Source organism: Rhinatrema bivittatum, chromosome 7 (assembly GCF_901001135.1).
Source record: "Rhinatrema bivittatum chromosome 7, aRhiBiv1.1, whole genome shotgun sequence".
Lineage (NCBI taxonomy): Eukaryota > Metazoa > Chordata > Amphibia > Gymnophiona > Rhinatrematidae > Rhinatrema > Rhinatrema bivittatum.
In genome coordinates, this window is record NC_042621.1 from 220,246,687 (window position 1) to 220,261,108 (window position 14,422).

At 47.2% G+C, this 14,422-nt stretch overlaps 1 protein-coding gene and 1 long non-coding RNA gene across 5 annotated transcripts in view; one reads left to right on the plus strand and one right to left on the minus strand.

Annotated features, from left to right (window-relative positions):
• Window positions 1-14,422, plus strand: part of HECTD2 (HECT domain E3 ubiquitin protein ligase 2) — a 231,251-nt gene that overhangs the window by 207,453 nt on the left and 9,376 nt on the right. For all 4 annotated transcript variants that reach the window (XM_029609862.1, XM_029609861.1, XM_029609864.1 and 1 more), the window contains one exon: window positions 3,507-3,650. In XM_029609862.1, the coding sequence (XP_029465722.1) occupies window positions 3,507-3,650 (144 nt within the window). The remainder of the gene's footprint in view (window positions 1-3,506; window positions 3,651-14,422) is intronic.
• Window positions 1-14,422, minus strand: part of LOC115095747 — a 49,443-nt gene that overhangs the window by 20,138 nt on the left and 14,883 nt on the right. The gene's annotated exons all lie outside the window — the stretch shown is intronic.

Below are 14,422 nucleotides of genomic sequence, written 5' to 3' on the forward strand. Positions count from 1 at the left end.
AGCGAGTGCCTGGTTCCAGTGAAGCAGTACTGTGGAACAGAAGGTAGTTGTACTCACAGATGGAAACTGTTAGTGAAGTCTTCCAAGTAGAAAGGTTTGAAGATGCAGGCAGTGACTCAGGGAACATGGGCCCTCGAGGAGCGAGTACCGGTTTCCTGATAGGACCTGAAAGAAGCAGAAAAGGCCCCCGAGGAGTGGGTACCTCGTTAGCAACCCCGAAGGGTGTAAGAGTTCCAGATAGCGCTGGAGTGGCAGAGCAGCTTTGGTACGGAGAGCGAATCCCATCCGTAGTGTTACCGTTGCTAACTCGATGAGCTAGCAAATACTATAGGTTTAAATATCTGGGCAGCATGACGTCATATCAGGGGGACGCCCCTGAGGTTCGCGCCAACGTGGAAATAAAGATGAGGGCGGCATGCGCACGCGAGCCCTAAGGGACCTTGGAGGAGCATGGAGGGAGGCAGCACCAAAGCCGGTCTGGGGGGACGCCAGAGAGGACGGCAAACATATGCCGCGGCGGCCAGTAGTCCAAGGTGAGTGGGAGGAGCCCCAAGTAGTGAGAGGTGGGCGGGGCGAAGCCGTTTAAGACCGACGGTCGCAACAGAACCCTGCCAGCACAGAATTGCTCCACAGTGCCAGCACAGAATTGCTCCACAGTGCCAGCACCTCGGATTTTTTTGCTGGCCGGGTGTGGAAATCCTGCTGGCATTAGAATGTAAAAAGCAAAGTTAGGTGGTCAGAAGAACATAAGATATACCATACTTGGTCAGAACAAGGGTCCATCAGGCTCGCTCAGTATCCTGTTTCCAGCAGTGACCAATCCAAGTGACAAGTACCTGGCAAGTACCCAAACAGGGTTTTTCAGTGGGCGCACACTTGCTGCCACTTCCAAAATGTTGCCACCTGAAACAGCCGCCTCACTCTGCCTCGTTTCGGAACCACTACCTGGTCAAGAGGTGTGTTTATGATGACTGGTATTTGTTCATGCGTCACCATGTGGCATGCATGTCAAGTGTTGCCAACCTCTGCCTTAAAGAAAACAAGTTGAATTTCCTGGTTTATCATTTTAATCCGAGTTGCATGACTGTGGTCACAAAATGTATAAGTTTGTATGCTGTTCTTCCTCACTGACAGTATACCTGTTTACTTGCCTGTTTTATATAGTCATTTTAATTTGAAAAATAAATTGTTTCCATTGTATCTCAGTCCTCCCAAATAAACCCTGCCACATAGGTGGTGGTGATATAGATTAAATCTAGAAAGCTACTGATGACATTTAAACGGTTATTAGCCAGGTAGATATGGGAAAGCCAACGCTTGTCCGTGAGAGTGTGATACAAGAAATAGATGAACTTTTGGGGTTTCGTATGGGCACTTGTGACCTGGACTGGCAATATTTGGAAACAGAATGCTGGACTCGATGGACCTTGGTCTGACCCAGCATGACATTTCTTATGTTCTCATGGATTTATTACAGCTGCCTTTCCAATAATGAAGTAATTTTAAAATGCATTCCCTCAATTAAAACTCTGTTTTATGTGCAGAAATGGGGAACTCCGGTTTCAAGGTTTATTTTCTTGGAGAGGGTGTCGTTGATTGACACCTGGTATGTTCTTTGTGATAGATAGGTTGAGAACCTTTGTAGTGTTTTTTCTTTTGCACCGATTTCGGCAAGACTGTCAATCATGATTGAGTGGTTTACCGTGTCGAAGACTGCAGATAGGTCAAGTAGGATTAAAAGGTAGCTGTTGCCATTTTCAAAGCCTTTGAGCATGGTGTCGTTTAATGATAGGAGTAGTGACTCAGTGTTCATGTGTTTCCTGAAGCCAAATTGTGTGGGGAGTAAGATGTTGTTTCCTTCAAGGTGGTCGCTGAGTTGGAAGTGTACAACTTTTTCAATGATTTTGGAAATGAATGGTAGGTTTGAAATGGGTTGGTAGTTTAGTGGGTTTTCTGGGTCAAGGTTGGTCTTTTTCAGTATGGGCTTGATAATTGCTGATTTTAGGCAGTTGGGGTAGTTTCCTTCTGAGAGGGATAGGTTTACGATTTCAGTTATCGTTTTTGTTATTGCTGGTTCGATGGCTTTGATCGTTGTTATGGGTATGCAGTCAATAGGGTGTTTGGCTGGGTTCATTTTTTGATGATATTTTGGATTTCCATTGAAGATGCTGTGTCAAAGTTGGGCCAGCTTGGTGGAGGCTTGATTTGACTTTTTTGGTCTTGCAAGTTGTTGTTGAGGTTGTTGTTGAGGTTATTATTTATGATGTTTTTTATTTTTTCGTAAAAGAAATCTGTGAAATCATTGCTTGTGATCTTGGATGTTGATGATGTTTGGTCATTGGGGGCTTTTGTTAGATTTTGGACGATACTGAAAAGCATTCTTGGGTTATGTTGGTATTTCTTTATTTTGTTAGAGTAGAAGTCTTTTTTTGCTTTGTGGATAAGATTTTTGTAGTCTGCTAAGTGTGAGCGGTAGGCAGACTACAAAAAACTTTAGATGGCCAAGGCAGGATTACATAGTTTACAGTAAAACAAATTAACTAAGACAAATAAGACTTCATACATCTGATTATTCTTGTACCTGAAAAAATGTTGTAAACCACTTTAAGCTAAAATTGGAAAGGTGGTCTAAAAATACAGAGTATTATTATTGACTAAGATAAAACCTCATAGCTAATTGACTAAGAAAAATATAAGCCTCAGCATAATCAACAGTGAAATAATCATAGAGTACTCGTCAGGTACTTATAATTCCTCTGAATAAAAAAGAGATAAAATTATAAACTAAAATCATTTTTAAAAAATTGTTAAAACTAAAGAGCCCAGTATTCAAAAGCTACTTAGCTGGACAGGTAAGAAATATCTGGCTAAATGGCAACCGCTGAATATTCGGCTACATTCAATGGTCATCACGTAGCCAGATAATTCACTTATCCAGCTAAGAAGATAGCCAGATAACTCAGGGGTGGAGAATTGGCAGACCGAGGTGGCCTACTTATCTAGATAGCTTAGAGCCTGATTTACTAATTCTATGTCTATTGGAATAATGCAAAGTAAATGAACTTCTTAGCCAGATAAGTGACAATATTCCGACATATCTGGTTAAGTTAACCAGATAAGTTAGACCTGCCATAGAGCAGGATTACCTTAGCCGGATAAAACTTATGTGGCTAATAGTGATTTGGATAAATCTTATCTGGCTAACTTACATAGATGGTTAATTTTGAATATTGAAGCCGAAGTAACTAAAAAGCAGAATTAGAAAATCATCTTTCAGTTAATTTCTAGAATCCTAGATACTTCCTTAGCAACTGTAATTCTTTAGCAATAGAGTTCAATAAACTGGGCCAAATGCAGGAAGAGGCTGCTAACTTCCAATATGGAAGAGTTTTGAAAAAATGCCTCTGAAGATGAATAGGTTATATGAAGGCATTTTCTTTGATAGTTCAACTTTCATTTGTTTCAAAATGTGTCTGGTAGTATTTTAAAATATTTTGTTTTTGCAGATACTTTTGGGATGTTGTCCTAGGATATTCTCTTGATCTGCAGAAGAAACTTCTCCATTTTGCTACAGGAAGTGACAGAGTACCTGTGGGAGGCATGGCTGATTTGAATTTCAAAATTTCTAAGAATGAAACATCCACAAACTGGTAAATAGTTTTTCAGCTTGAAGCTTTTATAGAATCATTTTCTTCAAAAGTTTGATAATAACATACAAAGAGGCCGATATTCAAAAGCCATTTGGATGGATAACTGAAAAGTTAACCTATCCGTCTAACTTTGGCTATGCCATAGGGCATACATATCTGGCTAAGTTTAACATAGCCGAGTATATTCAGCGGCACTGCTGCACCACTGAATATCCCAGTTAAGTTAGCCAGATATCTCCAGTAGAGCCTGTTAATGGAGTTTTATTACAGGCTCTTCAAAGTTCTGTGAATGTACTTTACTAAGCATCTGCAGGAGTTTCCACACTGTAGTGTGCTTGTGTGGGTCCCCTCCCAGTTCATTTTTTTCACCAGAGCTCAACAGTCATGTTTCTGTTACTGCTTCATCGTGCTGAGGTAATTTTCTGAAGCAAATTTTTGTTTGTTTTTTCACAATTTTGGTCTCTCTTAGTTCAGGTTTTCCCTTTAGTATCACTTAAAGTTTTTCGTTGTTTCTAAATTTTCTTGGATTTTGGTGCATCAGCTTTTCGCATACCTTAGTATGTCAAGAGGTTCAGGTGGCCTTTTGTTTTCCTGAGATTAAGACATTTTATTTTGCCTTAGCTGTTTTCGCCAGATGTGCCAGAAAGTGAAAAGGACCAGATGGCCCCCAGTGCAGATAAGTGATGTCAGTAACTTGACCCTCAAAATGTCTGTGTGGTATGCTTAGGAGCTAGTCACATCATCGCTAGAAGTTATACCTGCAGACATATGACTCTCAGAGGCTGTCAGATCCACTTGGCACTTATGGAAAAGCTCTGTGAGTCAAGCAAGTCTGATCCATCAGACTTTGAAAGGCCTAGGATTTTCAATGGATGCTGGCGGTGCTTTGACATAGAGGACACATTGAACTTTTTTTAAGTCAAGCATCAGAAAGGGCTAGGGAGATAAAGCGTCCTCTAGTTTCTCCCATTCAATGAAAGCCAAGAATTCCACTCTATCTGTATCAGCAGTGGGGGGGGGGGGGGGGGGGATTTGGCATTGATGCATTGAATGAAGGCAAGTTAACAGACATTGATCCCCCTCCATGAGCAATGCTGGAAGCAGAGAGAGACCAGCCAATACCTCACATCCTCCCAATCATCCCTGCAGAGCTATCTGCTCACCCTCAAGGCACCCTGGGAATCATACCAGTCTCCAAGGGCCATTGATTCTACCACAGATATACCTCAGGTGAGCCAGGAAGATGTCATCACTCTTGCTAAACCCCATGTTGTTTTGGCATTGATAATTTTTAAGAAGAAGTTGGGAAGAAACGGTACAGGGCTCAGTGGCATTGGTGCACTCAACATCAACATTATCGATACTGATACAGCCTGAAGTTCAACCACTCTTGGAAACTGATAGTACCTGGTGGTATCAGATCAATGCAGAGACTTGGCGTATTGACAGGCTCCAACTGCCCCAATGTCAGTTTCCAGTTCATTGGGATAGGAAGTATCATCCGATAAAGGAGAATTATTGGTGATTATATCCCAACAGTCAAGAGGAATCTTTAATGTTTTGGCCAGCTGCGGGATGTTCTGCAACTGGCCACGTTCTCCCCAAATGCTGCTGACGCAGCCGGCACGTCATCTTGCCACCTCCCTCTCAGCTGTCTCCTAGGCATGTGCATCAAGCGCCAATTCTTCAAGGTCCTCCTGTAGTCTTTACAGTGTATGTTGCTTCCTGATCCTGTCTGCCACATTCCAGATCCTCATGTTCCTGACCCAGCCCGCCTTGTCTGCTTAGCTTTGCCCATCCTGCCTTGCCTCGTTCAGCCTGCCTCACCTAGAATGGATATATGTGAATCAGTTATTTACTCTTTCAGATAATAGAAGGACTAGGGGGCACTCCATAAAGTTAGCAAGTAACACAATTTAAAACAAATCAGAGAAAATTATTTTTCATTCAAAATACAATTAAGTTCTGGAATTCGTTGCTGGAGGATATGGTTAGGGCAGTTAGTAGAGCTGGATTTAAAAAAGGTTTGGATAAGTTCCTGGAGGAGAAGTCCATAAACTGCTATTAATTAAGTTGACTTAGGGAATAACCCTGCTATTACTGACATTAGTAGCATGAGATCTATTTAATGTTTGCGTACTTGCCAGGTACTTGTAACCTGGATGGCCACTGTTGGAAACAGGATGCTGGGCTTGATGGATCCTTAGTCTGACCCAGTATGGCAACTTCTTATCTTCTGTACTTCAGCCTTGCCTTGTTCCTACCTTCCTGCCTCTTCCTGCTCCCATCCCAGGCCCTTCTCTGCTTGATCTGCTGTTGACCTTGCTATGGACCCAGACCACTCTCTTGCCTGCTACTGACCTAATAGGTTCGCCTATAGGCTGTGCCAACCATGCCACAGCACTAGGGCCCACAACAGAGAAAGAATCTTCATAAAGAACTTGACTGATAGACTTAGACAATACCTTCTCATCATTCTGAGTTTTATTTTCGTATGTAAAGTATGCACACATATATGCATTGAAATTCACTGTTTTGTATGTATTCGCGTGTAAGCATTCATACACATGTATGTTCTGGAGAAAAAGATATGTGTCTTTTATAATCCATACACATATGATAATGCAGGTCATAAGATACTATTCCCTGTACGTACCAGGATCAGTCCAGGACACCTGGGTTGTGACTCCGCACCAGTAGGTGGAGACAGAGCAAAACTTGTGGGCGGAGCCATATATAAGCCCCTGTGCCAGTCACAGCCCCTCAGTCTTACTCTGTCTCCAGTAGGTGGTGCAGGTCTAGTCACAGCCTCTGAGTGGCCTGAGAACTGATAGTTGGTTAGTCAGGGTCATGGTGGTTTTATTGGTTTCAGTTTATTGGTTTTGGTAATTTAAAAAAAAAAAAAAAACAAAGAAAAGGATTTGAAGGTGAGAAGAGACAAGAAGAAGCTGTCCGTCCTGCCTCCCAGGGGGGTGGGAAGGTTCTGAGGGGACTATCCCCCCCTGGTTGAGGCCGCTGCTGAGGGTCGAGGACCCGGCCTGCCACTGGCAGCAGCGTGGGGGTGACACCGGGGAGCCCGGTTCACTCACCCCCAACAGAAGCAAGAGATCCAGGACTCCGGACAGCGGCAGGTTTGTGTACAAAAAAAAAAAAAAATTTGTACTTTTATTTTTCTTGTGTGGCTCTTCGTTTCTTCGCCGGTGGGGGAGTTTTCTCGGCTCGGCGAGGCGCGGGGAGTGTTTTCGGCGATAGGAATTGATTATTTTTCTTATTAGTGCGCCGTCCGTTCCGCCGCGACCGCATGGAGGCCGAGGGGAACGGTTGGCCGTGCTTGTGGCTCGGCGCGCGCGCGGCTCCCGCGAGAGGGGATTTGCTCCGCTTGCGTCCCGGGCGGGAGGGACCGTCCGGGACAGACAGGGGGAGCCGATCCCGGTCGGCACGTTAGCAGTCGCGCATTTTCGCCGCTCCAGTCATGCCGGCTGACCCCTTCCCGCTCAGCGCGGGAGCGGCGGCCATCTTGGGGTCAGCTCACGAACTTGTGCGCGAACCGGCAGGAAATCCCGGCATGCCTCCCGCGTTGTCTCCTTAGCGGAGGCCTACGGGGGGGGGGGGGGGGGGTCCTCCGGGGGGGCTGAGTCCTCGGATGAGGCTAACGTGGATGGGAACTCCTCGTTTCGGGGTCCTCATTTTTCGGACGTTTTCGCGCCCGCGCGCCTCTAGCAAGCTTGGCTCTCCTCAGGCTGCGAAACGAGGGGCGCAGTATCGTTGGCCTTCCTTCGGGGGGTGCTTGTTCGGCGGCGGCATTTTGCTCTTGCGGCGTACTTGGTTGCGGGGACCGTCCGGCGACCTTCCACAAGCAGTTTTCTGCCTGCCGCGGGCAAAGATTTAAAAAAAAAAAAAAAAAAAAAATTCTACACAGACTTTTCGCGCGAAATTTGGCGGGAAAGTCGGCCATCTTGGTGCGGCGTCGAGCGCGACACCAAGCGCGGCAGGCCCCAGGGGTTTGTTCCCTCATTTCCGTTCCCCCCCCCCCCCAGTCGCCGGCTCCGTGGTCTGTTTTGCCATCGGAGGCGGTGGGGGGGGAGGACCGGGGGAGACATGCCACGATCTCTGAGGGACTCTTTGTCCCTGGTTTTTCTTTTGGCCAGGCATAGGGCCTTTAAGGTTGCAGTGCCCACAAGCGACCTTCTGGCCAGGCAGGGAGCCTGAGAGGCCAATCAAGTTAGGACTGGACGCGTACTCGGCCGCAGTTCGCGGTGGGGCGATTCATAGCCAAACGCCCGTTTCGGGCCATACCGCCTGGTTTGGGCACGGTCCCTACCTCTGCCTCGTTGGATCCGGTAATTTCCTAGGTGTCCTCCCCTCCTCCGAAGGGGGCTGAGGGAGATGTCGACGTTTGAATCGTCTGGTCCGGAGATTTCCAAGGCGCCCTCCCCGCCTCCGAGGGGGGCTGAGGGGGATGGCACGCCGCCGCAGTGGACGGCGGGGCAGACACAGCCTTCGGAAGGGGATTACTCGAGCTTTATCCGCCTTTTCATCAGGAAAGAGCTGGCCCCTGATTCCCGCCATCCTGGAGGGGTTGGTCATCCCACCCCGTTGGGGGTAGTCTCGGCTGGGCCTCATTCCTTTTTCACCTCTCTGTGTCAGCCCTGCTCTATCGAGAATAGGATACTCCAGCTGTGCACCTCCAGGTCACGAACGCTATGGGTAAGCTCTCTCTCTTGCCGGAGATCGACTGATTCCCGAGGCTCGAGGATAAATTCAGGGTGCGGTTTTCATTTTCGGCCAAGTCCCGCTTTCGTGATCCCAGGACGTCGTGTCCTCCAAAGTCTCCTGGTCAGTCGTATAGGTCTTCTTCCTCCCGGACCCCGCCATGGCAGCAGCAGTCCTTTCGGGGGAAACAAGGGAGCCCCGGCGAGCGCGGTTGATTTCAGTTGTAGAGAGATGGGCCGGTGTATCGTCAGACCAGTGGGTCCTCCGCGTGATCAGACTCGGCTGCCTCCTCTGTTCCGGTCAACCGCACGGCAGGGGCCGTTACTCCATTTACTTCGTCGTCCCCAAGACAGGCGGTACGGACAGATCTATTCTGGATCTTGGTGGAGTGAACTGATGCCTTCGCGTTTCTCCCTTCAAAATGGAGTCGATTCGGTCGGTAAGATGCCTTCGCGTTTCTCACTTCAAAATGGAGTCGATTCGGTCGGTAATTGCTGCGGGGCGGCCCGGCGAGTTTTCTGACCTCCCTGGATTTCGCGAAGGCGTATCATCACATAGGCATTCAGCCGTCGTTCCTGCTCTTCATCAGGTTCTGCGTTTTAGGACGGCACTGCCAGTTACAAGCGCTCCTGGTTGGTCTCGCGACGGCCCCCGCACGTTCACGAAGGTGATGGTCGCGGTGGCGGCGCGGCTGCGCCAGTATTATCTCCTGGTCCATCCGTTCCTGGATGATTGGTGGATTCGGGCGGAGCCCGAGGATCAATGTCTGCTGTCAGTTGGCCAGGGTCTTATACCTTGGCAGTCCCTAGGATGGGTGGTCAACTTCAACAAGAGTCATCGGGCACCCTCGCGGACCTTGGAATATCTGGGAGCTGTTGTCGACACGTCGCAGGGCTAGGTGTTCCTGTCACACGAATGGAGATACGAGCTGCCAGCTCAAGTACGGCGCTTCTTGTCTGCGACTGCCTTGCGGTCCGGGGTTATATGGCTTCCACGCCTGCGCTGGTTTTCCTGGGCGTTCGCTCATCTGTGGCCTTTTACCGTCGTCCTTACTTTCTAGCTGGGCGCCGGTTTCCGAGAAGTTCCACTTACCGCTTCCACTAGGGGGACTCGCGAGGTCCAGCCTGCTCTCGTGGCTGGATTCCAGTCATCTGTCCTCTGGAGTGTCTCTTCTGGTGCCCAATTGGACGGTGGTGACCGCGGATGCCAGCCTCTCCGGTCGGGGAGCGGTCTGCCTAGGGAGCTCGGTCCAAGGCCTATGGTCAGTGTCGCTAGCCCAGTGGTCTATCAACAGACTAGAGACCAGAGTGGTCCGTTGGGCTCTGCAAGCCTTCCTACCGGTAGTGCGGGGAAAGGCGGTCCAAGTGTTGTCGGACAACGCGACCACCGTGACCTACATCAACCGCCAAGGCGGGACAAGGAGCCCACAGGTGGCGGAGGAGGCTCAGCGCTTAATGGTCTGGTCAGGACTCCATCTCAGCCACATAGCAGCCTCTCACAGTGCAGGAGTCGACAACGTTCAGGCGGATTTTCTCAGCCGGCATCGCCTGGAACCCGGTGAGTAGGAACTGGCGGTCGAAGCGTTGCCTCTCATTTGCGAGAAGTGGGGAGTGCCCCACATGGATCTGATGGACACGTGGCACAACGCGAAGGCTCCGCGATGTTTCAGTCGAAGTCGAGAAAAGGGGGCGGAAGGCGTCGATGCGTTGGCGCTTCCCGGGCCGACGGATGTTCTGCTGTACGTGGTTTCTCCCGTGGCCGATGATCGGCAAGATTCGGCGGCGCATAGAGTTGCACCCAGCCAACATGCTCCCGGTGGCACCGGAGTTGCCGCGCCGGCCGTGGTTCGCAGACCTCGTCCAGCTCACAGTGGCGGCACCCCTTCAGCTCCAGGGGATGGCGGGTCTACTCCATCAGGGCTCCGTCTGTTTGGAGACTGCGGATCACTTCTGCCTCGCGGCATGGTTTTGAGAGGAATTGGCTGAAGAGAAAAGGTTACTCAGCTGCGGTGGTAGCCACGTTGCTACGTTCCAGGACACAGGCGACGTCCCTGGCTTATGTCCGTGTCTGGGTGGATTGGAGGAATGGTGCGTGCAGCGTGGGGTGGTCCCTACTGCGGCTTCTGGCGTTCCTCCAGGCAGGTTTTGCCAAAGGTAAGGTCTGGCTTGTAGTTCCCTACGGGTCCAAGTGGCGGCGATTGGTTGTTTGCGAGGTAAGGTCCGTGGTACTTTCCTGGCTCTTCACCCGGATATCTCCCGTTTCCTTCGGGGAGCTAAGCACCTTCGTCCTCCATTGCGTCTCCCCTGTCCGGCTTGGAACCTCCATTCCGTTCTCTCCGCTTTATGCGCGGCGCTGTTTGAACCCTTGAAACGCTTAACTATTCAGGATCTCACGTTGAAGACGGTGTTCTTGGTGGCGATTGCTTCGGCACGGCGTGCTTCGGAGTTACGGGCTTTCTCCTGTAGGGAACCCTTCTTGTGTATTTCCGATTCCGGAGTTTGTTTGCGGACGGTTCCTTCCTTCCTGCCGAAAGGGGTGTCGGCTTTCCATGTTTTTCAATTGAGCTATCCGCTTTTGCAGTCGGGGAGCCCTCTGATCCAGAAGCGAGGGAATTACGGAAGCTTGACGTGCGGAGATCCCCCCTTCGCTGTCTGGAGGTCAATTATCCATTTCGGGTCACGGCTCTTCTCTTTGTTTTGTTCTCTGGTTCAAAGAAAGGAGTTGCAGCGTCCCGCACGACGATTGCCACTTGGCTCAAGGAGGCCATTGGTTCAGCTTACTTGGTGCGGGGGGAAAATCACTTCCCGTGGGTCTTCGGGCTCCCTCGACTCGCTCTCCAGCTCTCCAGCTGCGTCTTGAGCGGAAGCTTCTCAGGTGTAGCCTCAAGAGATTTGCAGGGCGGCTACCTGGAAGTTGTTGCATACCTTTATCCGGCATTACCGGTTGGATGTCCGGGCTAACGATTCCGGGGGATTTGGAGAGAGGGTACTCCGAGCGGGACTCCCTGCTTCCCACCCTCGGTAAGTTGGCTCTGGTACATCCCAGGTGTCCTGGACTGATCCTGGTACGTACAGGGAAAGGAAAATTAGTTTCTTACCTGATAATTTTCGTTCCTGTAGTACCAAGGATCAGTCCAGGATCCCGCCCGCAGGGCTTCGCTACAGTAACGGAGAGTCCGCTCATCATGTTTTCTTAGTTCTGCTGTTAGCTTGTTTAGCTCTCCCGGTTGGGGAGTCCGGTTCAAGTAGGAGTTTGGTGTTAGTTTAAAGTTAGAGGTGCATTTTCTAGCCAGTTTTGTTACTTGGTTGCATGGCTACTTTGACATTACGTATGACTGAGGGGCTGTGACTGGCACAGGGGCTTATATATGGCTCCGCCCACAAGTTTTGCTCTGTCTCCACCTACTGGTGCGGAGTCACAACCCAGGTGTCCTGGACTGATCCTTGGTACTACAGGAACGAAAATTATCAGGTAAGAAACTAATTTTCCTTTGTAGAACCATATACCCATGTATATGCTACTGCCTTTAGCTGTTTGAAAGTTACCTTCTAAGGTTTTACATAAACCATTCAAAAATTGGAAGAAGGATCCAACAGAAGAAAATAGGATAAAGCATAAGCGTTGGCAAGTTAAATATAAAACATTGATAAGATAGGCTAAGAGAGAATTTGAAAAGAAGTTGGCCACAAAGGCAAAAACTCACAGTAAAATCTTTTTAAAATATATCCAAAGCAGAAAGCCTGTGAGGGAATCAGTTAGACCATTAGATGATCGAGAGGTTTAAGGGGCACTTAGAGAAGATAAGGCCATCGTGGAAAGATTAAACGATTTCTTTGCTTCGGTGTTTACTGAAGAGGATGTAGGGGAGATACCTGTTCCAGAGAAGGTTTTAATGGGTAATGATTCAGATGGACTGAACCAAATCACGGTGAACCTAGAAAATGTGGTAGGCCTGATTGACAAACTGAAGACTAGTAAATCACCTGGACCGAATGGTGTACACCCAAGTGTTCTGAAGGAACTCAACAATGAAATTTCAGATCTATTAGTAAAAATTTGTAGCCTATCATTAAAATCATCCATTGTACCTGAAGACTGGAGAGTGGCTAATATAACCCCAATATTTAAAAAGGGCTCCAGGAGCGATCCAGGAAACTACAGACCAGTTAGCCTGACTTCAGTGCCAGGGAAATGTAGTGGAAAGTGTTCTAAATATGAAAATCACAGAACATCTAGAAAGACATGGTTTAATGGAACAAAGTCAGCATGGCTTTACCCAAGGCAAGTCTTGCCTCACAAATCTGCTTCACTTTATTGAAGGGGTTAATAAACATGTAGATAAAGGTGAACTGGTAGATGTAGTGTATATGGATTTTCAGAAGGCATGTGACAAAGTTCCTCATGAGAGGCTTCTAGGAAAAGTAAAAAGTCATGGGATAGGTGGTGATGTCCTTTTGTGGATTACATAAAAACATAGAAATGACGGCAGAAGAAGACCAAACGGCCCATCCAGTCTGCCCAGCAAGCTTCGCACTTTTTTTTTTCTCATACTAACAAACTGGCTAAAAGACAGGAAACAGAGAGTAGGATGAAATGGACAATTTTCTGAGTCTAGAGCAGTGGGCAGTGGAGTGACTCAGGGATCTGTATTGGGACCCGTACTATTCAATATATTTATAAATGATCTGGTAAGAAATACGATGAGTGAGGTAATCAAATTTGCAAATGTACAAAATTATTCAGAGTAGTTAAATCACAAGTTGATTGTGATAAATTGCAGTAAGACCTTGTGAGACTGGAAAACTGGGCATCCAAATGGCAGATGAAATTTAATGTGGATAAGTGCAATGTGATGTATATAGGGAAAAATAACCCTTGCTATAGTTACACAATGTTAGGTTCCATATTAGAAGCTACCACCCAAGAAAGAGATCTAGGCGTCATAGTGGATACAACACATTGAAATTGTCAGTTCAATGTGCTGCGGCAGTCAAAAAAGCAAACAGAATGTTGGGAATTATTAGAAAGGGAATGGTAAATAAAACGCAAAATGTCATAATGTCTCTGTATTGCTCCATGGTGAGACCGCACCTTGAATACTGTGTACAATTCTGGTCACTGCATCTCAAAAAAGATATAGTTGTGATGCAGAAGGTACAGAGAAGGGTGACCAAAATGATAAAGGGGATGGAACAGCTCCCCTATGAGGAAAGACTAAAGAGATTAGGACTGTTCGGCTTGGAGAAAAGACAGCTGAGGGGGGATATGATAGAGGTGTTTAAAATCATGAGAGGTCTAGAATGGGTTAATGTGAATCAGTTATTTACTCTTTCGGATAATAGAAGGACTAGGGGGCAGTCCATGAAGTTAGCATGTGGCACATTTAAAACTAATCAAAGAAAGTCTTTTTCACTCAACGCACAATTAAAGTCTGGAATTTGTTGCCAGGGGATGTGGTTAGTGCAGTTAGTGTAGCTTGGTTTAAAAAAGGATTGGATAAGTTCTTGGAAGAGAAGTCCATTGCCTGCTATTAATTAAGTTGACTTAGAAAATAGCTACTGCTATGGGATAGACTTAATTTTTGGGTACATGCCAGGTTCTTATTGCCTGGATTGTCCACTGTTGGAAACAAGATGCTGAGTTTGATGGACCCTTGGACTGACCCGGTTTAGCATGTTCTTATGTTCTTATTTCTATTCCCCCTAAGCCAAACCTGTTCCAGGTGGATTATATAGCAACATTAAAATCATCTGTACATGAAACAGAACAATCAACAAAAATAAAAAAACATAACTAAAAACAATTTAAATAAAATAGCAGCAATAATAAAATATATAAAAAGTAACAAAGTTAAAATAAATTGAAAATAAATCTGCACAAAACTTTAACCAAAAGCTTCCTGAGACAGCCAAAATTTCCACTGCTTACGAAAAAGTTATAATCATTCATATTTTGCAATGTTTTAGGCAGATTATTCCACATCTGGGGTCCAATAATGGAAAATGCCAAACATCTAATAATAAGACTTATCTTGATTGCAAATGGGAGGAAGGCATATG